The 25,391-nt window shown below is 35.2% G+C and overlaps 1 protein-coding gene across 4 annotated transcripts; it reads right to left on the reverse strand.

Annotated features, from left to right (window-relative positions):
- Positions 1 to 716: 716 nt before the first annotated feature.
- On the reverse strand, positions 717 to 24,442 carry LOC100913276 (probable polypeptide N-acetylgalactosaminyltransferase 8). 4 transcript variants are annotated; one of them, XM_031938980.1, is made up of 12 exons: positions 24,212 to 24,442; positions 23,250 to 23,352; positions 21,008 to 21,308; positions 18,457 to 18,623; positions 10,624 to 10,807; positions 10,192 to 10,389; positions 9,849 to 9,963; positions 4,850 to 5,035; positions 4,186 to 4,323; positions 3,569 to 3,664; positions 3,006 to 3,173; positions 717 to 1,223 (listed from the first exon to the last, which is right to left on the reverse strand). In XM_031938980.1, the coding sequence occupies exons 2-12, from the start codon at positions 23,329 to 23,331 to the stop codon at positions 1,080 to 1,082; spliced, it is 1,779 nt and encodes a 592-aa protein (XP_031794840.1). In that variant the 5' UTR covers positions 23,332 to 23,352; positions 24,212 to 24,442; the 3' UTR covers positions 717 to 1,079. The 4 variants fall into 4 exon arrangements, with proteins under 4 accessions (XP_031794840.1, XP_031794842.1, XP_003771346.3 ...); XM_031938982.1 differs by lacking the exon at positions 21,008 to 21,308; XM_003771298.3 differs by lacking the exon at positions 24,212 to 24,442 and having other exon boundaries at positions 23,250 to 24,173.
- Between the last annotated feature and the right edge of the window lie 949 nt (positions 24,443 to 25,391).

Consider the following 25,391-nt stretch of genomic DNA (forward strand, 5'->3'; position numbering starts at 1 on the left):
TATTTGCTTGCATCTAGAGACATCTAATTTTTACCAATACTATGTCAAAATGAAAAATGATTTTTTAGCCATAAGGAACTTACATTTCACTGAATCAGTTGTTTCAAACTTTAGAATAATGGTAGCAACTCAAATTCATGTTTGGGGGTTTTTGCTTTTCTTCTTTTTCTATAAATTTAGAGTAGTCATCTAATTATTCCACTATTATTTAAATCTTTTATTAAGAATAGATCCAGAAGCAATAAGTAAAAGATGAAAAAAGGTAAATTAGGTTTAAAACAAAACAAAACATTTGCCTAACAATTAAAACTACCTGTCCCAAAGTGAAATTGCTACCTTCAGCAAGATGAGGTTTTTAAAAAGAACTTGAATGATCAATTACTAGCCAAGTATTTGGAGTGAGCATTTCTCTCTTTTAATTAATTAATCAGCAGTGATAAGGTTTTACTTTGGTTTTGTTTGTTTGTTTGTTTTTTATCAGTGGAGAATTTCTTTTCATATTTGGTTTAAATATATGGACACTGAGGACTTTTCCAACACTAAGATTCCATGTCTATGATTTTTTTTTATTTAAGATCATAATGCATATTCCATTCAGAACAGGAGCAAAGATGAAAACCCTTCAAAAGTAGGAGCTAGCATCCCAGAAGTAAACTAAGGATAAACAAGTAGGCTAAAGATAAGCAGATTCAAATTGAAATTAAATAAGACAATTGTAGTTTTTCTAATACTTAACCAAATGAAGTTTATTTCTTTATAGCAGGAGGACATTTAAAGCAAAGAAGGAATTTCCTGGTGATGCAGTTGATTTGAGCAAGGGATTCTTCCTCAGGCTGCTCTTGGTCCTGTTACTGGTGTAAGGTTCTGAGCTCAAAGGAACAGCTCCAGTTCCTCAATATTCTAGTTTGATCAGGAGGTTATGTCAATGATCAGAATCCTAGTCCTCAGCCAATTATATCCAGAGAATAATCACAATACCTTTTAAGGCAAAAGTAGCCTGATTTGTATGAATCAAGGCCTTAGATTGTTGCCCTCACTGCACAAACTCATTTGGGGCAAGTCATTAATTGGTTTTGGAGTTATACCGATTCCAAGGTTTTGACAATATGCTGGATCTTCCACCTCTGCCCAGTACATTTCTGGAGAATGAGAGCATAAGACCCTGAGCCATCCTCTTTAATCTCCAGGCATCTCCTGGTGGTCCTGTTGGTGATTGCTCTTCCCTGAGAGGAAAGAAGGTTTAAATGATCTATTCGTCAGTCCAGTATTTTTCCGATACTACATCCATAGTCTATCTGTTCCTAACTCTGCCCTGGACAGGGCTGGGTTTAGAAAAGTCTCTCACATTTCCTAAAATCTTCCCCCCACATTCTGCAACTTCCTAATGTAGATGAAATAGTAGGCAGAATGTTAAAAAGATTTGAAGTAAGGATGGTCAGAGTTCTAATTCTGTCCTAGTTGTGTGACCCTGGGTACATGTACAATTACCCTCTGTCTGCCTCAGTTTCCTCCTTTGTAAAATGACAATAATAATAGTATCTACTTCATAAAACTGTTTTGAAGATTAAATGAAAATATATGTAAAGTGTTTTGTGAACAAACATTAGATTGTTATCACCAAAATCAACTTCTCTTCTTCTTCCTCCCCTTTCTCTTCCTTTTCTTTCTTTTCCTCCTCCTTCCTCCTTCTCCTCCTCTTTCTCCCCCTTTTCCTCCTTCTCCTCCTCCTTCTTCTTCTTTGCTTATGCTCCCTAAATCTAGACACTTTGGAAATGCCATCTATCCTTCAAGATCCAATTGTACTGTCCCCTCCAGTACAAGAAGCCTGGTAGACTTCTCCTATGTCTCCTACTTAGCAACATTAGGATAAGTACTATGTTCTACATATCTTTATATGGACTTTATTATCTAGCACAATGGTCTGCACCTAGAGACTTAAAATCATAGATTTAGAATTGAAAGGACTTTAGAAGAAACTAAGAGGTACCATACAGGGTTGGATTTGGGGCCAGGAAGAACTGCATTTACTAGCTGTAAAATTCAGGGCAAATTACTTAACTTCTTTTAATCTCAGTTTCTTCTTCTGTAAAATGAGAATAATAGCACCTCCCTCCTAGCATTGTAAGAATCAAATGAGATACCTTTACAATGTGCCTTGAAAGTGCTACATAAATTCCAGCTATTAGTATTAGAAGTCATCTAGTCCAACACTCATTTTTTTAGATGAGGAAATTGAGGTCCAGAATGATTAAGCAATTCACCCACAATCATATAGATGGTTAATTTTAAAAATGGGCTTTGAACCCAGGACTTCTAACTCCCAATCCTATACTCTTCCCACTGTGCCATACTATTTCTTCTATTTTTAGAATTATTTTTAATGTCATAATATATATTTTAAATTAAATTGAAATCCTATATTTTGGTAATTTGTTTAATAAAACATTTATATGCATCCATTTTGAATGGATTCCCCCCCTTATCTTTGACTCAGGATTCTAATTTGTCAGGATTTTTTCTTCCTGATGGAGTAGAGAGGGTACTAGACCTGGAGTCAAGAAGACTAAATTTCTAAACTTGCCTCAGACTTGCCTTGCGAGGCAAGTCATTTTATATCTGTTTGCCTCAGTTTCCCTATCTGTAAAATAGAGATAATAATAGCACCTACCTCCCAAGATTTGTATGGAACCAAATGAAATCAAAATAACAAGATGGTTCCTGACACATAGTAACACTATATAAATGTGAGTTCTTAATATTATTATTCTCATTGTCCCAACTGTCCTTCAAATCCTTATCACCTCATTCATGCCTGAATTCCTGAAATAACCTAACTGATCTCTGTATCACTTGTCTGTTCTCTCTCCAACCCAGACTATACATCATTGTCAGATTCAGATTTTTTCACCATGTCTTCTTCCCTCATCAAAAATGATGAATAGTTTTCTAGCCCAAACAGAGTAAATCTAAGCCCCCGCCCCCATTCAACGTAGATGAAAACTTACCTGTTTAAAATCCCAATACATGTGCCATCCGTTTGCAGCTGCCTGAAAGCATGGCTTGAAAGTTAGTTCTTGACCTTGGTTAGAGTCGATCAAGCAATGATCACCCAATCTGAAATTAGGATTTAACATTCCCACATGCAATTCTCCAGACAGAAAATAAAGCACAGTCTATATGGGAATAGAAAAATCAATTCATTGACATGTCACTCTGGTATCCACTCCTATCTTAAAATATTATTTATCTTGAAAGAAAACCATCTTTCCTACTTGATTCCTTAACAAAGCTAAGGAAAAGTTTTGTTTAACGTTCAGGTATTAATTTCATCCTAGATGCTCTGGTCCCCTAGCTTCTCACTAATACCCAGCATCAATTATAATCTATTCAATTCAATAAATGCCTACTCAGTGCCTACAATATTAAAGGCATCATGCTAGGCACTGAGAGGCAACAAAATCCACATTATGGTGGGATGACTATTCATATAAAACACTTTTTAAATAGATAGTATCCAAACCTCAACTTGCCAAAGTCTCTTTCATATTTAAAATTCTGTGTTCTCTACCTGTGTATGGTTGCCATTACATATAGACATGATTGGTGCATCTGCTGTGATAGGCCCATGGTCAAGACAGAACTTCTCATTCAAAGAGTTTTTCATCTGTTGGAACAAAACACACAAAATATTTGTGAGCTGAGACAGAGACATCTGCATGATCAGTGAGAAGGTCATAGGATGATACTTCTCTAGTAGCCCATATCCTGGGATTACCCAAACTGTTCCCAGTCCTGTATTCTAAAAGTGCTCCTAGGAGCAAGTGCTTGCTTGGGGTCAGGTGAATGAGCTTTCTTAAAGAACTAGGTCATCTAAGATCTGAGAAGAAAAGAAAAACATTTGGGGATTTTGTGATATGTAGGAAATTATAGAAATAAAATGCAAAATATTCCTAATTCTAGAATCCCAAAAGTTCTTAAGATTTTTGGAGACAGAAATCCTGACTATGGGCCAAGAGTGAGACAAACTGAAGGACACACAAGATGAAGAAGTGAGATCAAATGCCATAAAAACATATCAGTCAGAAAGAATTTCAAGAACACTGATATGCGTTCCTTGGAAGATAGCTGGACATGGATGTAGAGTTCACTATAATATGAGATAGCTTCAACAATTATGATACTCACTGTTCCATAGGCAGAAATGTTTTGAAATGGCTTCAGATCTGGATAAACATTTCTGAGGTACCAGTCAAAACTTTTACATTTCAGTTTCTTTCGGAGTTTCTTTCTCGAAGACACATCTCCATAATCTATTCCATGGTTCTATAAAGAAATTACCTTTTCTTTCAGTTTCACAAAGCTTAAGCTATACAGCTCCACTCCCTTTCAAATTCTCCCTTCTAGCATTTTCCCACCTAGGAATCTTGGCTCCTCAGGATTATTTTCCTTTTCCTTCATGAAAAGTGAACCTCTGTGATTAGATGCAATACAAACCAACAATTAAGGCATTTGTGTACAAGCCATGTACAGATGTTAGTAACAGATTCATATTACAAACATAGACAAATGGACACTACTACTGATACTGCTGACTGTATTCATCAAACTATATTCATTACTATCTCGAATGTGTGAATGGACTATATTTTCCAGATAAGTCCCTCTCTGTACCATGACTGAATCTGCTCAGAAGACTAAGTCATTAATCTCCAGCATGGTACCACTTATTCAGATTTGTGGAGAAGGGAATAGTCGAATTCCCTGAGATTGAAGCTGAGTTGGATTTTTTTCTCTGTGTCCTTCCACTCCCTGTCATTTTTTTTTTCTTTTCTGCAAGGCCCTGACATACCTTCATTGGAAGATTCCAGGAGTAGTAGACCATGGGTTTGTATTCATCCATCCAAATTTCAGCAATCCGAAGAGCATTGCGCTTCATTGCTGACCTCACATTGGGAACGTACGGTTTGTGTGCTTGCTCAAGATGAGCAACCCGGGAGCAGGGTAAGACCTCGATCTTGCCCCCACACTGCCACACCTGCAGAAAGATAAGTTACATCTATGTCATAGCCTGGTAAAGTATATTTAGTCTTGCACATAGAGCACATTTATGTACCCTTTAAATTTTTTTGAATTTATTTTATTCTTAACTTAAGGGGAAAAAACAAGCATTCCCACAACATAGCAGAATGGGGAGGGTGAGAGAGATAATTGTACATGAAACTTCAAATCTATCGTGTACAACTTGCTATTCCTTTTAAAAATATATGTTGAAGTTACCATGTAACTTTTTTCTTTTTTCAACCAGATCATAGAGATGGCTATCATTTTTTAAAAAATATAAGTTCATTTCCTCCCTCTTGCTTATAAGTTGCATGTAATATTGATTAATTCACTTTATATGCTATTTTAATAGCTTCTTTAAAGTTGAAGTTCAATTAAGCAATTCCCACCTCTTCCTTTATAAACATGTGACATTTAAGTAGTACAGTAAATAAAATGCATTAACCTTGGAGGCAGAAAGACCTGAGTACAAATCCAGCCTCAGCCACTTACTAGCTGTTTCAGCTTAACCAGCAGGTTCCATCACCCTTGTTGCCTCAGTTTCCCTTATCCATAAAATGGAATTGGAGAAAAATATAGGAAACATTTCAATTCCTTTGCCAAGAAAACTCCAAATGGGGTCACAACAAATTGAACACAACAAAAATGACTGAATAATAAAAACTTCTATAAATATACTAAATTGTAGTTCTCCCATAATTCAAAGAATTACTGATATTTCCCTTTCTTCAATATAATTTAATAAATATCTATTATGTGCAAGGCATTGCTGTTACTCTCTACTGCCTGGAAAAGTGAAGAAAATAAGGATTATTCGTCCATCTTTCATTGAGAAGAAATTATTTCCCTGATCTTATCAGATCAGGTCAGATGCTAGACCATACAGATGGAAAAAACTAGAAGTTTTTTTAAAAGATTTTTTTAAAGGGATAATGGCTTGCTATTTGTGTTAAGTCAATTATAAACAATATGATGAAGTAGATGTAGCCACAATACTGGCTCAGTGGGATTTCAGCATTCCAAAGAACCCTGAAGTGACATGTCACTAATGAATTTTAGTGGTGGGAAACCATGAAAACCAAGAATTTTGATCTTCAATTGTTATTTCAATACTATTTATATAGAAAGAACAAGAGCTAGGAGGGATAGAGCGGAGTTAGATATGATTTTGGGTACAACAGACTCATGAAGCTACAATGGTTTACTCTTCCTGAATCTTTTTCCTCCCATATGTGTCTGAGCCTTCATGGAGGGTCTTATTTTCAGGATGGCATGGGTGTGCATGATTCCCTCAGAGTGACTTCTGGTCTATGATCATGTTGTGGAGTTGTGCCAAGTCGTATAGGTGCCACAGGTAATAATGGTTGTGTTTCATCAGTGAGGGGATCTGGTTTAGTAATCTCTGAAACATCGTCAAGCTCATTCTCTATAAAGAGAATTGCTAGTGACACACATACTCTGCTAGTGCAACTGAATCCATGCTTACTTGGACAAAACCCACTCAAGTCACTATGACATATTTCTAAGGTAAATGAGGAGCCCAGAAGATAAATTACTGTATATGTGATCTCTATCTTTCCCAATAGTCCAGATTCACAGTAGCCTACTATTCAGGGTGCTGACTATTTACTCAACAATAAGGCGAAAGACCAACAATTTTAGGGTGCCTATTCTGTAAATATCTCCATAAACAGCACTTAGAGGAAAGCAGATGCAAAAAAAAAGATAAAGCTTCAAGAACATGAAACCATCTTAATTATACTATTTTATTTCACTGAGTTCAAAGAAAGTATAGCTATACTTTTCTGTAGGAGGATTCTGCCAGACTAAAAGGAAGAGAAGAGTAGCTTAAGTTCTGAGAAAGAGAACCATGCTATTTATGAAGGGGAAAGTTTTGGGTTTTTTTAAAGGAAGAATTTTTCTTTCTTTTTTTGGGGGGGGGGTAAAAATAAAGAGTTTATTGTGTTGGCGTCCTTAAGATTTTCCTGCTTTTCACAATTTCTTCTATTCTTAATTCCAATGATAAATTACAAGTTTCCTTGCAATATTTTGTTTTGCCGTCTTCAAAATTGGCCCATAGGATCACCAGCCCATAGAAGAAGCACAGAAGTCATACCTAAATTGATCAGAAGGCATTATGTTTTTCAAACAAACATCAAAATGTTTGCAATAAGATAATACTTCTGCTCCCCGGACTGAAAATATTTCAAATCCATAATGATTTGGTAAATGGAAAATTATTACTAGTATCTTGTATTTTGTGTTTAATAAGTGCTGATCTGCTAAGTCAGTTCTAAAACATTGCCACTCTCCTTTTTAGACTCATGGTTTTCAATTTTCAGGCCATACATCTCTTCACTAGGGCAAAGATCCTAACCTATCTGCTCCCTCTTACCAATTCCATGCATTCTATTGTCTAAAAATCTCTCATGATTTGTAGAGTTTTTGTCTAGGTAGATGACCCATTCCTTTGTCAACATAAATTAAATAGTGATTTTTATGATGTTTAATGTCAATTTTAAGAACTTTGATATTTAATAGAAAATATATTTTAAAAACCACAAAAACATTTTAGTGAATTAGATTTTCTACTAATCTGTGAAATCTGTTGAAGAACTGAGAACATTGCATCTCAGACTTAAAAAGCTACTGTATCACATATTATATAAACTTAGCATTAGGTATTTATTACTTTTCCATGGGACTCAACTTCATTATCATATCTTCATTAGCCATGAGGTACCAGACCTAAATCCTAAGTATGACTTCAATTTTTTATTTGTTTTATAGTGGTTGATGTGTGTAGTAGTAGTAACGGCAGCAGCAGTAATAGTAGCAACAGCAGCAGCAAGAACAGTAGTAGTAACAGTGATAGTAGTGGTCATCATTGTTGTTATAGTAAAAAAAAGTGCATACAAATAATTTATCCTTGTATAGGTATGCAGTTTTCAAAAACTTTTCATATATTTTCTCTTATAATGCCCACAAAAATTATATGAGTTGATCAAAATCTTTATTTTATAGAGGAAGAAACTGAGATTTGAATAGATTCAATTGATTAGTAAGCGGTAGAGGCAAGATCTTTTGGCTAAACCAATGTTCTATACAAAATGCCATTCTGCCTCTCCAGGATTAAGGGGCTTTATCTGGAGCCCCTCTGCCCTGGAAGCATATAACACTTCATTTGATCCATTATTTCTTTCTAGCCAAATTTGCTCTGTCTTTTTCACATGTCTCCTCAAATTTCATTCTCCAGCTATCCACACTTAGGGATCACAGAAAAAGGATAAAAAATTTCATCTGAAGGAATATGCTATCTGCATCCAGAGAAAGAACTGATATATAAATACATGTACAGAATAATTTTACAAAAAAGACTTTTATATCATAGCTTCATTATATTTTTAAGAGAATAACAAGTTGTACATAGATCTGTAGTTTTGTGTGCAATTATGTTTTATTATACTGCATATAAGATGCTTGTTTCATTCCATAAATTAAAAATAAAATAAAATTTTAAAAATTTCTTCTCCATATTTTACAGAAAATATTTTAAGTATCAGGAAACCTGGACTTTCCTAATCTTGACTTTGGTTTATTGTATGATCATAGGCAAGTCATTGAATGTCTCTTTAACTTGATATATATATATATATATATATATATATATATATATATATTAAATTTTCTCTCTAATACTCAGAGTGGTTGTGGGGATAAATAATAACTTATATTTTGACAACATTATATAAGAATCTATAAGAAACTAACCATTTGAGTTAGTTGCTGTAAAAATTATTATTTCAATTATTATATCAATTTGAGATGCAGATTTGAAGAAATAAAATTGCTTGCTAGTTAGTATCACAAGTTTCCTTATTGGTACTGTGTCCAATGTTATTGTTTTTGATCATACTATTTTGTATTTTGAAAAATACAAAGCTGTGTACAATTAGAAGCCATCATTATCATATGATGTAGAAGGAAGAATATTAAAGCATCTGTGTCACTGAGTCTAGATCACACAGAACAGGTACAGGGAGAGGAAAGAAATCAATTTCCAAGGCCCTAATATATTACTTTAAAAAGTAGGACAGATAAAATTTCTAGGGATTTAACTTCCTGAGGCGCCTAACCCCCAGTCAAAAAATTAGTAACACATTCAAGATTCACTGCAATTATTCATTTTCCTCTCCCATTAGCTTCAAGAAAATCACCAGTTCTCAAAATTAATACTGGTATTTTTTCTATAATACTAGTATCTCTTCTACTGGTATCTCTTCTATTGTGGGAAAAATAATATACTTTAACACTGAAAGAAATTCCTATTCACTTATATATTTAATATCTTTTTTTAATGGCAAAAGAAACTAATCAAGACTGCTATTTCAAAAATACTTTCCCAAAAAGGTGATCAACTCCAATGAGCAACTGAAAATTCTAGAAATGCACAGTCTATCTTTTTTGAAGCAACCCAAGACAGAAATTTCAAACAAAGGTCTGCATCAAATCTGGAAGTCTTTGAGTTAAAAACAAAATCCCTCAACCAGTTTTCTGAATTTACCATCACCATCACCCCATGAAAGAATATTAGCAATTCCCAATCCCTCAAAGTCTCCCCCAAGAAATCCTGCTTCTCCCAAAGCTCAGTGGTCTAACAACATGGATATTTATTCCTCCTCCTCAACAGAGGAAATGGAACAATGCCCAATGATTCCAGAATTTCCGTCATCCCCACCACTAAGTTTCCATTCTTGGTTTGAATTGAAAAGAAACTGAATATGTACCCTCACACCCAGCTCCACGCTTTCTCCTTCATATGCTTTCATTCCCATGTCCAGGGATCCAATCTCTCCTAAGAAGAGTCTGTCTGCAGCAAAGTTTCCCATAATGGAAGGACTCCTGTAAGAATACATAGTGCTGAAGATTGGGGAGAGTTTGAAACTTGGGTAACAGTTAAGATTTAGTCCTGGCTAGAGACAAGGTAATAGATTTCAAATTATTAATGTAGATTCAACTCAATGTGTGATATCTCTCATGTTACACAAACTCAATCATCACTGCTTGGTGAAGAAGAAATGTCAAACACATATCAATTCACTAACCAAAGTCTCTTTTCCCTTGACTTACTTTACTGGTGCAGAGTCATCTTCCAAGTTATACCAATCTTTTGGCAAAGGATCATAATGATTCCAGAGAGCCCAGTCAAATCCCAAAGCAGCTAATGCATTCTCTTTCACATTCAAGGTATCAAAATGAATTTTGTCGAGCATGGGTGACAGAACCACTGTTTGGTCTTCCTGGATCCGAGATAAAATGGGCTCTGCCCTAGAAGGTCACAAAGTAATCAATGTCAAACTTAGAAACAGAACTTAAGTTTCCTGACTTCCAAGTCCAATGCATTTTCCACTGACATCCTCTGGCTAATCAAAATCTTGGAGTCAAAAAATCCACTCTCTTCTGGGCTTCCTGTTTTCCTTTTTCAACCTCCAATGCATCTCTCCCAGTTTGTCATCATTTATTCCCCTTCCCGAATAGCACAGCAACCCCAAGGAATCTTACCATCCAATGTTCACTTCAATGTGAGCATCCAAAAGGATAACCACATCTGCTGTGGCAGCTTGCCAGCCAGAAAACCAAGCAGTAGCTATGCCTTCTCTCTTGTTGTGGCGTATCAGTGTCAGAAGTCTGGGGTATTTTAAATCATAGATCTGGATCTGTTTTTCCAAATATTCCTTCAGTTCTTCTGCCAATGAAATACAATACTTGCATATTTCTTATTTCATGTACATATATAATCACATAGGGTCAATCTCCATAATACCAACTGAGAAAAGTCCCACAATACTGAACCACTTTAAATGCGCACTGCACCATACTTTCTTCTCTTGAAAAAGAAGAAAGTGTCTGATTCTTCACCAAAATAGTTCAATTCTAATTATTCCATATCCACTTGTATACATGTTTTGTTTACCCCCACTCACCCTGCTGCCTTCTAGTCAAGATACAAGAATCACACTCTATAAAGCTTATTATGTCTCTAGAAAATATTTTATTCCTCTTAGTCAACAAAGATTCTCTTTTTTACCCTCCCAACCCAACTTTTCTCAACACCCCCCACCATCACCTCCTCACACACACCAATTGATAAGAAAAACAAAATGCATTACAAACATCAAACATATCAAATTTTCTCATTGGCCATGTCCTAAAATATATTTGTCTCATTCTGATTCTACATCCTTCACCCCTTTAATGAAGGTAGCATGTTTTCTTCATTAGTCCTCTAGAATCTGGTTGGATATTACATCATTCAGAGTTCATCACAATAAGGGGAGGTGGAGTCAAGCAGTGTAAAAACAGAGCAAGCTCTCCTCCAAATTGCTTTAAAGTTCCTTAAATACTCTATATATAAATGTCAATTATCAACTGATATATATATATATATATACACACACACATAGAACCTACAGCCATAGTGGAGTGTGGAACTGCAACACTCCTCACAGTTCCAGGGCAGAAAATAGTGCTTGTGGTCAGGTTTCTAGAAGGATCACTAAAAATACCAAAACACCTTAGGATGGTGCACCCTCCATCCTGGAAATGGAGTCCTAATTTAACGAAGAGTTAGACGCCAAGTAATAGGCTGGGGAAATGATCAGACAATAGACAGCAGAAAAAGATTCTGACCATAGAAAGTTATTATGGTAACAAGGAAGATCAAAACACACTCAGAAGAAGGTAACAAAGCTCCTACATTCAAAGCTTCTAAGAAAAATAAAAATTGGTCTCAGGCCATGGAAGAACTTAAAAGGGATTTTGAAAATCAAGTAAGAGAGACAAAGGAAAAAATGCAAGGAGAAGTAAGAGTAGTTTAAAAGGAAATACAAAAAGCTAATGAGAAGAAGAATGTCTTAAAAAGCAAAATTGGCCAAATTGGAAAGGGAGATACAAAAACTCACTAAGGAAAGTAGTTCCTTGAAAATTAAAATTGAGCAAATGAAAGCTAATGACTTTATGGGGAATCAAGAAATAATAAAACAAAACCAAAAAATGAAAAAAAAAATAGAAAAAATGTGAACTATCTTGTGGAAAAACAATTGACTTGGAAAATAGATCCAGGAGAAATAATTTTTAAAATTATTGGTCTACCTGAAAATCATTATCAAAATAGAAGCCTATTCATCATTTTTCAAGAAACTATCAAGGAAAACAATCCTGATAGTCTAGAACCAGAGGATAAAGTAGAAATTGAAAGAATCCACCAACAACCTCCTGAAAGAGATCACAAAATGAAAACTTCCAGAAAGATTATAGCCAAATTCCAGAATTACCAGGTCAAAGAGAAAATTTTGCAAGCAGCCAGAAAGAAACAATTCAGATGTGGTGAAGCCGCAGTCAGGATAATACAATATTTAGCAGCTTCTATATTAAAGGATGAAAGGACAAAACACTTTTGAGGAAGGTCAGGATGAAAGGAAAGAGAGAAAATAGAATAAATGGGAGAAATACAATTAACAAAAATATTTGAAAAAATAATTTTGAAGCAAATTTCTCTGATCCAGGCCTCATTTCTCAAATGTATAGGGAGCTGAGTCAAATTTATGTGTATTTATATATAAAAGAGCCATTTCCTAATTGATAAATGATAAAAAGATAATAACTATGTCCAAAGGACTAAAATTTCATTCATATATATATATATATATATATATATATATATATATATATATGTATACACACACACACATACGTGTGTGTATGTATCTCCTGTGACCTAATAATACCACTACTAGGCATGGATCCCAAAAGAGATTTTTTTTAAAAGGAAAAGGATCTATATGTACTAAAATATTTATAGCAACTCTCTTCTCAGGGCAAAGAACTAGAAATTAAGGGGATTGCCCATCAATTGGGGAATGACAACTGGGGTATGTGATTATGATGGAAGTCGGGAAATGATGAACAGGATGCTCATCCTGGAAAGTACTCCATGAACTCAAGCAAAGTAAAATGTACTGTGTACAAAGTAATAGCAATATTGTGGGATTATCAATTGTGAATGACTTTGCTGTTCTCGGTAATATTCTTGACTACTCTGAAGGACTTATAATGAAGAATGCTATCCAAACCCAGAGAAAGAACTAATTGTATCTGAATACAGATTGAAGCATACTCTTTAAAAAAAAAACTTTCTTTTTCTTGAGGGGTTTTTTTTTTGGGGGGGAGGGGAAAGGATAAGAGGGAGATCTATGTTTTCTATCACAACATGACTTTTATGAAAATGTTTCACATAACTTCACATATGCCTTCTTAAAGGGGAGTGGGGGTGGGAAAAAGGGAGAGAATCTGGAACTCAAAGTTTTAAAAATAAATGTAAAAATGTAAATGTAACTGGGAAAATAAAATACTTTAAAAAGAATTATACATAATAGTATTCCATCATATTTATATACCATAATTTATTCATCTATTCCCCTATTTATAGGCACCCCTTCAGATTCATATTCTTCTTAACCTCAAAAAAGAGCTATAAATACTCATGTATATCTTTAGAATTTGTTTTGTTTTCTTTTACCTATTCTCCCTCTAATTTCTCCTTCTTCCCTTCTTTCCCCCTTTCCTTCCTCTTTCCCTATTTGGTGAAATACATCCCTCTTTCCCTCTGTTTCCATTTTCTTAAAATCATCAAGACATTATAAAACTATTTCCTGGCCTTGTCTAATTGGAGATCCTCTATGAACCCTGATGGTATGGTACAGAGAGGACACATATATCATCTCCCCCATATATGAAAGTAAGCAGTACTATCCTTTAGCACTACTATGAGTTAGAGAGGGAAAGAAGGCTTTGTAACTGTTTTGTTGTTCTGGTGAACCAGAAATGTGCTCCTTAGGGTGAAGAAATAATTTGCTAGTCTGATCAGTAAAGTTCAGAAATAGAAAAAGAAATGATCTTTATGATTTTCTGCCTTATAAAAGAACTGAATTAATTAATAATAATTAGTACTTTCTAAATTTCCTTTGAAAGAGAATAGCTAATTGGAAAAGTTTATAAATGCTCTGTTTGAGATAAAAAGGAAAGTATTTTCTAAAAATAGTGATCCTCAACATAAAGCAGTTTTAACAGAGAAGCATTTTCATGCAGTATAAATATCCCTGAAAGAAACAATAACATTGAAGTCTGTAGTCTAGGATTGTTTAGACACATGGATTTTCATTTTTCCTGTGTTTTCTTTCTGGATTTCTATAAGTGTCTGTCTATTTATCAGTATAGCTTTTTTGTGTGTACCTATTGCATTTGTGGAAGAGTGTGAATCCAGAGAAAGTATAGAAGTCCATGTAAAGGGATGCTTACCACCAGGTAATTAAATTGCTATTCCATCGTAGGGGCTCTTCTCACTTGAAATCCTTCACATATTTCTGGCATTTTGTCTAAACTCATCCTTCTCACCACTTTGAATCACTTGACACACTGCATCACCTTTCTGGATAGTCTTTATTTTTTGGATTTTCATAACACTACTCTCTCTTGATTCTTCTACTAATATCACAGCCCATTCTCAGTCTCAACTTGCTGGATCATCATCCATATGCTTTCCTATAGCTATGGATCAAGCCTACAAGTGTTTGGGCCCTCATTTCTCTTTACATTTTTTCTATGTGACTTCATCAACTCCCATGGTTTCATTTATTGCTATGTAGACCACTCATAGAATAAGTACCAAATAAATGCTTTCTATTGATTTACAATTATTTGGTAAGTCTAGTGTACAACTCCACCAATACGAGTCTCCTTCTTTCTACTCACACAACCACTACTCTACACATCAGTTATCATCATCTCTTTCCTGGACTATAGTAATAGTCTTTTAGTTGGTCTTCTTATTTCAAATTTTGGTTCTCTACAATCTTTCATACAACTTCCAAAATAATACTCCTAAAGTAATGATCTAACCAAGGTGGGTGATCAGTTATACTGATTTTTTTCATGTATCTATTGGACTCTTAGGCCATTGAGATCTCTTCTGCTTCTTAAATTTAGTGATTCTGTTCTTTCACTGCTTAATAAATGATTAGTAAAAACTTATGATTTCCTTGAGGATCAAATACAAACTCATTTGTCAACTTAAAGTCTCCCATCACCAGTTGCCTACTGGACATTTAGATCTAAAGAACTAAAAGGAGATCTGAAACTTAGCATATCCAAAAGAAAACTCATTATCTCTTCCTCCACCCCAAACCTTTCTCTATCCCAAACTCTCCAATTATCAGTGAGGGAACCACATTCCCAGTCACTCGGGCTCACAATCTTAATGACATCCTTGATGATTCACTCTCATTCACCCCATATATCAAAGTCTTGTCATTTCTACATCATATTCTTTCTCAAATATATCCCCTTTTTGGCACTTAGAGTTGTCAATCCGATTGAACTCTATATCACTTCATGCCTGTATTATTGCAATAACCTTTTGCTTGACCTCCCTTCTTCAAGTCTCTTTCTACTCCAGTTCATCGGGTGCTAAAGTGATATTTCTTAAAGCTCCAGACTGATCATATCACTCCTTACTCAATAAATTTCGTTGGTTTCCTATTACTGCCAGGAACAAATTTAAGATCTGCTGTTTAGCTTTAAAGTCTTTCATAACCTAGTCTCTTCCTATTTTTGTATCTTACTCCCTTTCACATAATCTATAATCCAGATACTCTACTTCCTGTTCCTCAAACACAACACTGTATGACTGTGCCTTTTCACTGGCCATCTTCCACACTTGGAATTCTCTATCTCCTCACCTCTTGTAGCCTGGTTCCTTCTAGATCTAGCTTAAATCTCACCTTCTACAAGAGACTTTTCTAGCTTCTAGACTTCTAATTTCCATCATACATAATGTCTCAAAATCTTAGTGCAGTTTTAAGCTTTTGACAATAGTAAATAGTACTAAGACTTTTGGGTAATAAATACACACATTATATACATGTATATACATACATGTGCATATACAACTTTATATATATATATATATTCATTACTTATATATGTTTATATTATTTATATAGTAATAAAATATAATTATAAATTAGATATATAAATAGTATAGTCTAAAACTTTTAAAAGTGTTGAAGGAATAGTAATAATAGATAGTAAACTTATATATACTTTTTTTTGAGAGCCTATTGATAAATATTTCCTAGTATACTACTGGAATGCTGTCTTATGTGGTATGATATGAGAATCAGGTGATACAAATCAATCAATCAAAAAATAGGAATAAGGGCCTACTGTGTGTGGAGTAGGTAGGACTGTTTGTAATAGATAGAATGCCGGACCTAGAGTCTTCCAGACTCATCTTCCTGAATTCAAAGCCTGCCTTAGACACTTACTAGTTAGTAGATTATAGGCAAGTCATTTTACCCTGTTTATCTTAGTTTCCTCATCTGTAAAATCATCTGGGGAAGGAAATGACAAACCACTCCAATATCTCTGATAAGAAAACCTCAACTGAGGTTTGAAGTGTCAGACATGACTGAAAAATAACTTAACAACAATGACAATTGTGTGTGACACTAGAAAGAAAAATATAATGAATAAAATAATACTGGAATAATGACTGATTTTTAGATTTTGAGTATCTGGATTGTAGAAGGATTGTACTTCTTTTTGGCCACAAAAGTATAAAGCATCAAAAGAGGCAAAATTTTGGTTCATTGATTTAATTCAATAATTGACATATATTTGACATAATTATACATTATAGAGGAAGGAGATGATTATGTTTTTATATTTAGGAGGTTTCTTGGGAAGGAATGTGAAAGATATATCTGAAAAGGGGTATGATAAGAAATAGGAAATGAAATTATTGTAATAGTCTAAGAGAGAAGAACCCATAATGGGGTGGTTGTAGAGGGAATTGAGAGGAGAAAACAAATTCAGGAGAGAGTGGAAGAAGAACTAACTAAACTTGACAACTGGTTGTACAGTATTGAAGAAGAGAGAAGAATCAAAATATAACTTCAAAGTTGAAAATTTAGATGATATCAAGGATGACAGTACCATCAACAGAAAAAAGAGAAGTTAAACAGAGAAGCTGGTATTGATGGGAAGATAAGAAGTCCGGCAGGACATTCAAGCAGGCAGTTGGAAATAGACTGCTGATATTCTGGGATAGATTAGAAGACTAATAATATATATGAGGGTCATCTTTTAGAGGTAATGATTTAAACTATTGAATAAATTCATCAAGAGGGAATGTATGAAAGACAAGGCAAAAATCCCAAGGATAAACACTCACAACTAAGGGACTATAAAAGGGCATAAGGGTTTGAACTTTGAAATTAAGAGTCTTTCCAGTTCCATTGGTCTTGTGATGAAGAAAGCCATCTGCTCTCAAAGAGAGGGCAGTAGGAATTGAATGTGGACCCCAACATACCACATTCTACCATCTTGAAATTTCTTACCTCTGATCTCATCATCACCCATGTATTCCTGCTGTTTAACACCTGCTTATATTGTGAAAAGCTAACAGGAATAAAAAAGGTCTTTATGAGATGAAGAATTTTACTTTTCCTTCCTATTTTCTTCCCTCTGATTTTCTCTGGAAATGGAATTGTAGAAAAGTAGCACAAATGCCGTTTATTTTGGTCTGTGATTATTATAATCAGAATTAGAGTGTGGGCACCGGTTTAAAGGGAAAGAATTTAACATTTCCAGTTGCTGAATGATAGGGTTAAAAAAAAAAAAAAAGACTTTGACATATCATCTGTCAGCTAACTAGAACAAAGAAAATGTATCAAATCTTTTATGATTCCAGGCAAGATATTGCAGACTCTTCCTCAGTCACTCATTCAAATACTTAATACCCCTCCCTCACTATCAAAAAGTTATTACTTATGGGGACAGCTAGGTGGTGCAGTGGATAGAGCACCAGCCTGAATTCAGGAGGACCTGAGTTCAAATATGGTCTCAGTAACACTTCCTAGCTGTGTGACCCTGGGCAAGTAACTTAACCCCAATTGCCTTGGGGAAAAAAAACTTAAATATAGATCAAATACTTGATGTTTTGACCTATGTACATTTTTTCCCTCTAGAGAGCCTCAAGGACCCATTCTTATAGCTATAACCTTTGGAAATTATAAACAGATTGAAAATTGCTTATCATCACTCATTTTTCTCTTTTGTAAAATAAATTTTCCTATTCCTTCATCCTTTGTTCACAGGTCATACATTCTAACTCTTCATCACATTTGTAGCTCTTCTCTGGGTCCTTTCCAAGTTCCTCACAGAAGTCAAAGTATTATAGACCAAAAGTTATAATTGAATCCCTGTGTAAGATTTACATAACTTGGAAGCAAGAAACAAAACCAACCTACTTTTCCACATTCAAATGCCACTCACCATTTGGGCTAAAGTCATCGACCAGGATGAGTTGCTTTAGCAGGTGAGGAGGAGTCCGATAAATGATGCTGGTTATGGCACGTTGGATAGTTGAAATTGCATCATTCATAATTGTGAGAATGACACTGACAGTTGGAAGCTGAGCAGGATATTCCTTTTTAAGACATCTGTAAGAGATCAAATTATGATTGTCATTTTTGTTATTAGTCTGATTACATGGATCAACAAAAAGTAATAGAAAAAGAAAAGAAGGGAGAGAGAAAGAGAGAGAGAGAAGGACTGAGGGAAGGAGGTAGGGAAGGAGAAAAGGAAGGAAGAAGAGAAAGAAACAAACAAACAGGGAAAGAAGGTAGATAAGAAAAGAAAAAAGAAAGCAAGAAGAAAGGAAGTAAGGTGAAAGAAGGGAATAAAGAAGGAAGGAAGGCAAGGAGAAGAGAGGGAAGAATGGAAAGAAGGAAGGAAAGAAAGCTGTTCAACTTTTTTTCTGAAAATAGATAATATGCCAAGAATTCAAGAATTCTTTGGAATTATGATTGGTCATTTTATTGATCAAAGTTCTTCAGTCTTTTAAAGTTGTTTAGCTTTATAATATTGTTATTATTGTATAAATTGTTCTCCTGGTTCTGCTCACTTCACTTTGCATCAGTTTGAATTTTTCTGAAACTACACCCTTCATCATTTCTTACAGCAAAATAATATTCCACAACATTTATATACCATAACTTGTCCAGATACTTCCCAATTTATGGGTACCCTTTCATTTTCCAATTCTTTACCACTACAAAAAAAAAGAGTTGCTATAAATATTTTTGTGCATATGGATTTTTTTTCTCTTTCTTTTATCGTTTTCAGGTATAGACCTTATAGCAGTATCACTGGGTTAAAGTAATTAAATATCTTTAAACACTATTAAATACCTTTTGGGGCATAATTTCAAATTACTTTCCAGAATGGCTAAACCAGTTCATAACTCTACCAATAGCACATTAGTTACCTATTTTCCTGCGTTCCCTTCAGGGTATCTTGTTGTTGTTGTTGTTGTTGTTGTTTGTCAATTTAATCAATTTGATAGGTGTAAAATGTTAAACAGTCATTTTAATTTTTATTTCTCTAATTATTAGAATCTTAGAGCATTTTCATATTTTATTGATTCCTTAGATTTTTTAAAACTGAAAACTATTTATCAATATCTTTTGATCATCTATCAATGAGTTAGATTCAATAATAACTCATTCTTATAAATTTGACCCAATTCTTTATATAATCCCAGAAATTACTTTGATAAAAGAAATGTCCTATAAAGATTGCTATCCCTAGTTTTAGGAGAAGGGGAAAGGAAACAAGCATTTATTAAGCACCTACTATGTGTCAGGAACTATGTTAAATACTTTACAAGTATTATCTCATTTAATCTTCAAAACTATCCTGTAAAGTAGATATTATATAAATGGTAATGTTATTGTTGTTATTCAATTGTTTCAGTCCTGTTTGACTCTTTGTGACTCCATTTATGGTTTTCTTGGCAAAGATATTGGAGTGATCTATCATGTCTTCCTCCAGCTCATCTTGTAAGTGAGGAACTGAAGCAAACAGGATTAAGTGATTTGCTCAGGGTCACACAGCTAGTAAATATGTGAGTAGACATTCAAACTAATGTCTTCCTCAAAGTCTGGTGGTCTGTCCACTGTGCCACCTAGCTGCCCATTTTTTATTATTATAGGTATATTTTACAGTTAAGGGAACCAAAGTAGACAGAGGTTAAGTTGTCTGTCCAGGATCACAAAGCTAATAAATGTCTAAGGTTGGATTTGATCTTAGGTCTTCTTGGCTTTTATCCATTGTGCCACATTGGTTTTGTTTGTACAAAAACCTTTTGTGTAATCAAAATTGTCCATTTTACCTCTTATCAACATCTCTATCTCGTTTGGTCATCTACTATTCCCTTATCTACAATTCTGACAGGCAATTTCTTCCATTCAGCTATAATTTGTTTAATGTCACTGTTTATTTCTAAGGCTGCATCTATAGGGAGCATATCTTTATATATGATGAGAAATGTTGGTCTGTACCTAATTTTTGCCAGATTCATCCTAAATTTTCCCAACAGTTTTTGTTGAATAGTACATTTTTCATCAATATATTTTTGATTGGTTCAATGAATAGCACTCAGGAAGTCTGAGTCAGGAAGAACTGAACACAAATCTTACTTCAGACATTCAACTCTATAACCCTGAGCAGTCATTTAACCCCTAACAATGAAATAATTTTTGGGAAGTATGTATGATACAAATGCTAGTTATTATTATTGGAGCTTTAATTTCTCACAGCATCATTTTCTTCAGCTGCAAAAATGAGATAAAAATACTACTCAGCCTCCCAAATCCTACTGTATAATCCTTCAACTTTTCTGCATATTGTATCCAAACTTCTTCCTAATCCCTCAAAATTAGAATTTGCCCCCAAAACTAGCACCCTTTACTTTAAATTTCCATTCATACATTAAGAAAAAAATAGGTTCTTCAGGCTTAGATTGATTCTAATCCAATCCTACCTGGGACTTCGAGTGTCTGGAATGGACCGATTGAGGGGTAGCTGATTGCTGAGATAAACATTGTAACCGAACTCGAGGAAGAGACTCTGGGCCTCAATCTGCTGGTTCTCAGTCAAGTCATTGCCCCAGTGATTGAAAAGAGCTGAGTTAGGAAAGACTTTCCTCTGGGATTTGTCCTTTGCCTTATTTCCATCCTTGAATTTCCAAGTTCTTGGGCTATTCTTCTCTTCATCCTTGAGATTCTTTGATACATATGCCTGCTTCATTTTGATAAATCTTATGACCTCTTTCATAGACTCATCTGCCCATGGTTGTGTGAGAAGGAAAGGGAGGAGAGAGAGAGGAAACAAAACATTTGAGGCAAGTCCTGATCATCTGGACATCTATTTCTATCCCCTAACTGCACAGGGCTTCTTGAGTTCCATTATTAGATTGTAGGTAGGCCTTGAAGGATATAAAATAGGGCTATGAAGGATCATCCTGCTAGCTCCATCCATCCATCAATCAATCAATAAGCATCTGTCAAGTACCTACAATGTGCCAACACTGTGGTAGGTGCTGAGCATATTAAGACAATAAAGGAAACAAAGTCTTCTCACATGGGACTTCATCACTTCTGTGTCCTATTTCTTCAAAGCCTTATCAGGATATTGATCTTTTCAGGGTTTTTCTTTTAACATTATAAATAAACCCACCATCACATATTAATGCTTCTTATGTGGTAAATGTGATTTCTCCCCTAGGGATATTTGTCTTTTAATGGGAATCTCTGAAGATTCAAGGTTTTAACCCCAAAGAATATTTCTCTAACAGAACTTCAAAGGACACCATGAGAAGAATGCAGAGAGGTGTTTTGGAAGCAGAAGGTGACTTTCCTTAATTTCTATAACGGTCAAGATCTTGAACATCTACTCCCTGAGGATGCCTCCTCTCGGTGCTTCAGAAAGTCAGAGGGTGCGCACTGGCAATAATCAGCAATCCATTTCTATCCTTCCCTCCCACCCCACCCCCAAAAAAACCAGTCACCATAGCCAATAGCTACACAAACAGAAGGATACATAAAATGATGGGGCTGGATTAGATGATCTCTAAACTGGTGTCAGTCACTTACAAACATGTGACCCTAGGAAATTTGTCTCCTTTAGTTTCTCAACTGCAAAATGAGGATCATAGTAGCACCTACCTCCCAGGATTATTAGGGTAACAAGGGGGTACAGGAGATAAAGAGTTGGACTTGGAAATCAGCAAGAGCAGAGTTCAAATCTGGCCTCAGACACTTAACTGTGTGACTGCAGGCAAGCTTGCCTCAATTTCTTTATTTGTAAAATGAGCTGGAAAAGGAAATGGTAAACCATTCCAGTATCTTTTCCATGAAAACTCAAAAGGGGCCCCAAAGAGTCAGTCATGAAAATGATTAAACAACAGCACCCCAGTATTGTGAGAATCAAATGAGATATTTGCAAAAATCAAATCTTTTCTCAGACACGCACCGTGTCATCCCAGAGACACAGGATTACTTGACCTCTTTATCTCAGTCCTCTCATTTGTAAAAGTAGGGGCTTGGATGTGTTAGCTTCTATGATCCTTTCAAGCTCTAAATCTATGATCCTACAAATCTCTGCCTTTTCTCAGCCATCTAAGTCAGTCCCAAACCAATCCAGCTCTTCCTCTTTTTTTCTGCTCTCATTCATCTCTGTGTAGAGGGAAAGAGAAAGGTTTGGATGCATTATGTTATCATGTTATTGACACAACCCACTTTTCTTCAAGTTCCTGCAACCAATATTTATTAAATGCTTATTTTGTGCAAAGAACATAGGGAAAATGCAAAGATTAAATGACTTAAAGCATTTTCTCTTTTCTCATTGAGTTCAAAATCAAAAATATTTGTTTTATAATTCTTTTCCTCCTGTTTTCACTTCCCCTTATATTCTGGGATTTTCTCTAACCCAGATTCTAGTTACATGAGATTCTCTTCATCTACACATTAAATAACCTCTTTTAGGTACTTTTTGCATTAGACAGCAAAAAAAAAAAATTAAAAGTTCCTATTTACATAAAACAAAGACACATTTAAACAATGTTTTTAATTGAGTAACTAAGGATTGAAAACCTATCTTTGCACATACTTTTAAAGAATCCCAGGCTCATACCCAGGTGTAAACCATTGCTACATTAGCTTTTTCCTTAGGCATGGCACTTTCCCATACATACTGCTCCCAAGTGCTGCAGATGGTAAACCTACCCAGATCTTCGAAATCTTCCTTCTTTGTAATGTCCCATGAAGAAGCAAGCAAGGGATTCTTCAAGGGTTCAGATATGCCCATCTTCAGTATGTGGCTAATTCTCTTGATAAAAAACAAAAGAGCAATGTGGAGGACAAAGACCAGAACCACCCTGATGAAGAAGACCCTTGGAAACCTTCCCCTTAATGCCATCTTCTACCTACCACCCCCTGCTGATGCAACTCATATAATTCAAGGAGTTATCAGCAAGAGCTGGGGGATCATCTTCAGGGAAGTTTCAGCAAAGACTGTGTAATGCAAGCCCTACACTGTGACATTTAAGGAGTCACATGTCTTCTGTTCAAGAAAGCTAAAATAAAAGATTTTCTTGGGACAGTGTCAAGTTTTTAGAACATGCTGGGGCACATTCTCAAGCACTACTGGAGCAGTCAGATACACTTTGCAGGGATTTCAGAAATTATATTGATCTAATGGGGGCAGGGGAAGAGAAATAAGGAGTTGGTGGAGATCAACTTGGTTGGTTGATACTTCTTTTTCCTTTGGCAGGAGTAGATTGGAGTACTAACAGAGAGTTATCATGCACAAGCACTATATATGAAAAAGTGGTAAACTAGGATAAAATGGGAAATTTCCTTCTTTTGCAGAAGGAACCCTCAAGGACCCTCAAACTCCACAAGTCCTTGTCTCCTGGGTCTTATAGTCCCTCCAACCTGTAGTAGAGGATGACCAAGTAGAATTTGCCTCCCCCCGCTCCCAAGGATACATTTCAGAGGAATTGTCTCAATTCATTTTTTTCTACTAATGGTATAATGAAAAGGGTACTGAGCATGGATACAGAAAGACCTGAATTCAAGTACTTCATAATTCTTACTAGTTAAATGACTATAAACAATTCACAACCTCTCTGAACATAAATTTCCTCATCTATAAAATGTAGGATAATACTATAGGAAGGACCTACCTTGTAAGGTTATTGTTAGGGTCACAGTCAAGGGCCATTGTTGACCATGTGTCTGACTTTAGTAGAAGTTCTAAATTTCAATGAAATCATCATCATCACCTGTTATTCACAAATGTTAAAAAAAAAATTTTTACATGTAATTGGGGGGAAAATCAAATGTTACTTTAGAAAAAGATACCTACTAGACATAAAGTTTGAGATGTCCAAAAGGCAACTGGAGATGCAAGATTGGAGGTCAGCAGGGAGTTTGGGACAAGATAGATAGATTTGAGAATCATCAGCATAAAGATGGTAATTAAATTCATGGGAGCTGATGAAATCACCTAATGAAGTAGCATGGAAGGAAAAGAGAAGAGGCTCCAGGACAGAATCCTAAGGGACACTTACAGTTATAAATTGTAATCTGGAAAAGGATCCAGCAAAGGAGACAGAAGAGGAACTGCAGATACTTAAGAGAAAAACCAGGAGAAAGCAGTGTTCCAAAACCCTAGAGAAGACAGTATATAGAATCAACAGTGTCAAAGGCTACATCAAGTTCAATAAGAATGAATTTAGAGAAAAGGTCATGAAATTTGGCATCTAAAAAATCATTAGTAATGTTAGAGAGAGCAGTTTTGAAGGTCAAAAACCTGTTGTAAGGATTAAGAATATAGTGGGCAGGGACAAAGTGGAGATATCTGTGGTAGATGGCTTTTTGAAGGAATATAGCTACACAGGGTAAAAGAGATACAAGGTATTAATGGAAAGGCTCAAGTGAGAGATTTTTTAGGGTAAGGGAAATATGGGCATTTTTAGATAGAAAAGAATGAACAAGTAGTCAGGGAGAGACCTTATTCAAGAGTTCATACAAAACACTAAAGGTCTTGTTCAATTTCTTTTGACATTATAAGAATACCAGTGGAATAAAAGAACTATACTTTCATTATCCCCCACTGTAACCCCATGACCACAGATTCTTTATGAAGTATACTTGTCATTGAAGAATAGGGAAAACTCAGGATAACCTACTGGTTCAGGTTTGGGATTAGAACAAAAAGAGATATTTGCAGGTGGTCTAACAGCTAACAAAAGGGAATTTACTTGGCCAAAGCATGGGAAAGCATATTCAGCAAAAAATCAAGCATTGATTCATTGGGGAAAAACTTCTCTGCCTCGGCTTTTACCACGGTAGCCTGCCATT

The sequence above is a fragment of the Sarcophilus harrisii genome, chromosome 5, assembly GCF_902635505.1.
Source record: "Sarcophilus harrisii chromosome 5, mSarHar1.11, whole genome shotgun sequence".
NCBI lineage: Eukaryota > Metazoa > Chordata > Mammalia > Dasyuromorphia > Dasyuridae > Sarcophilus > Sarcophilus harrisii.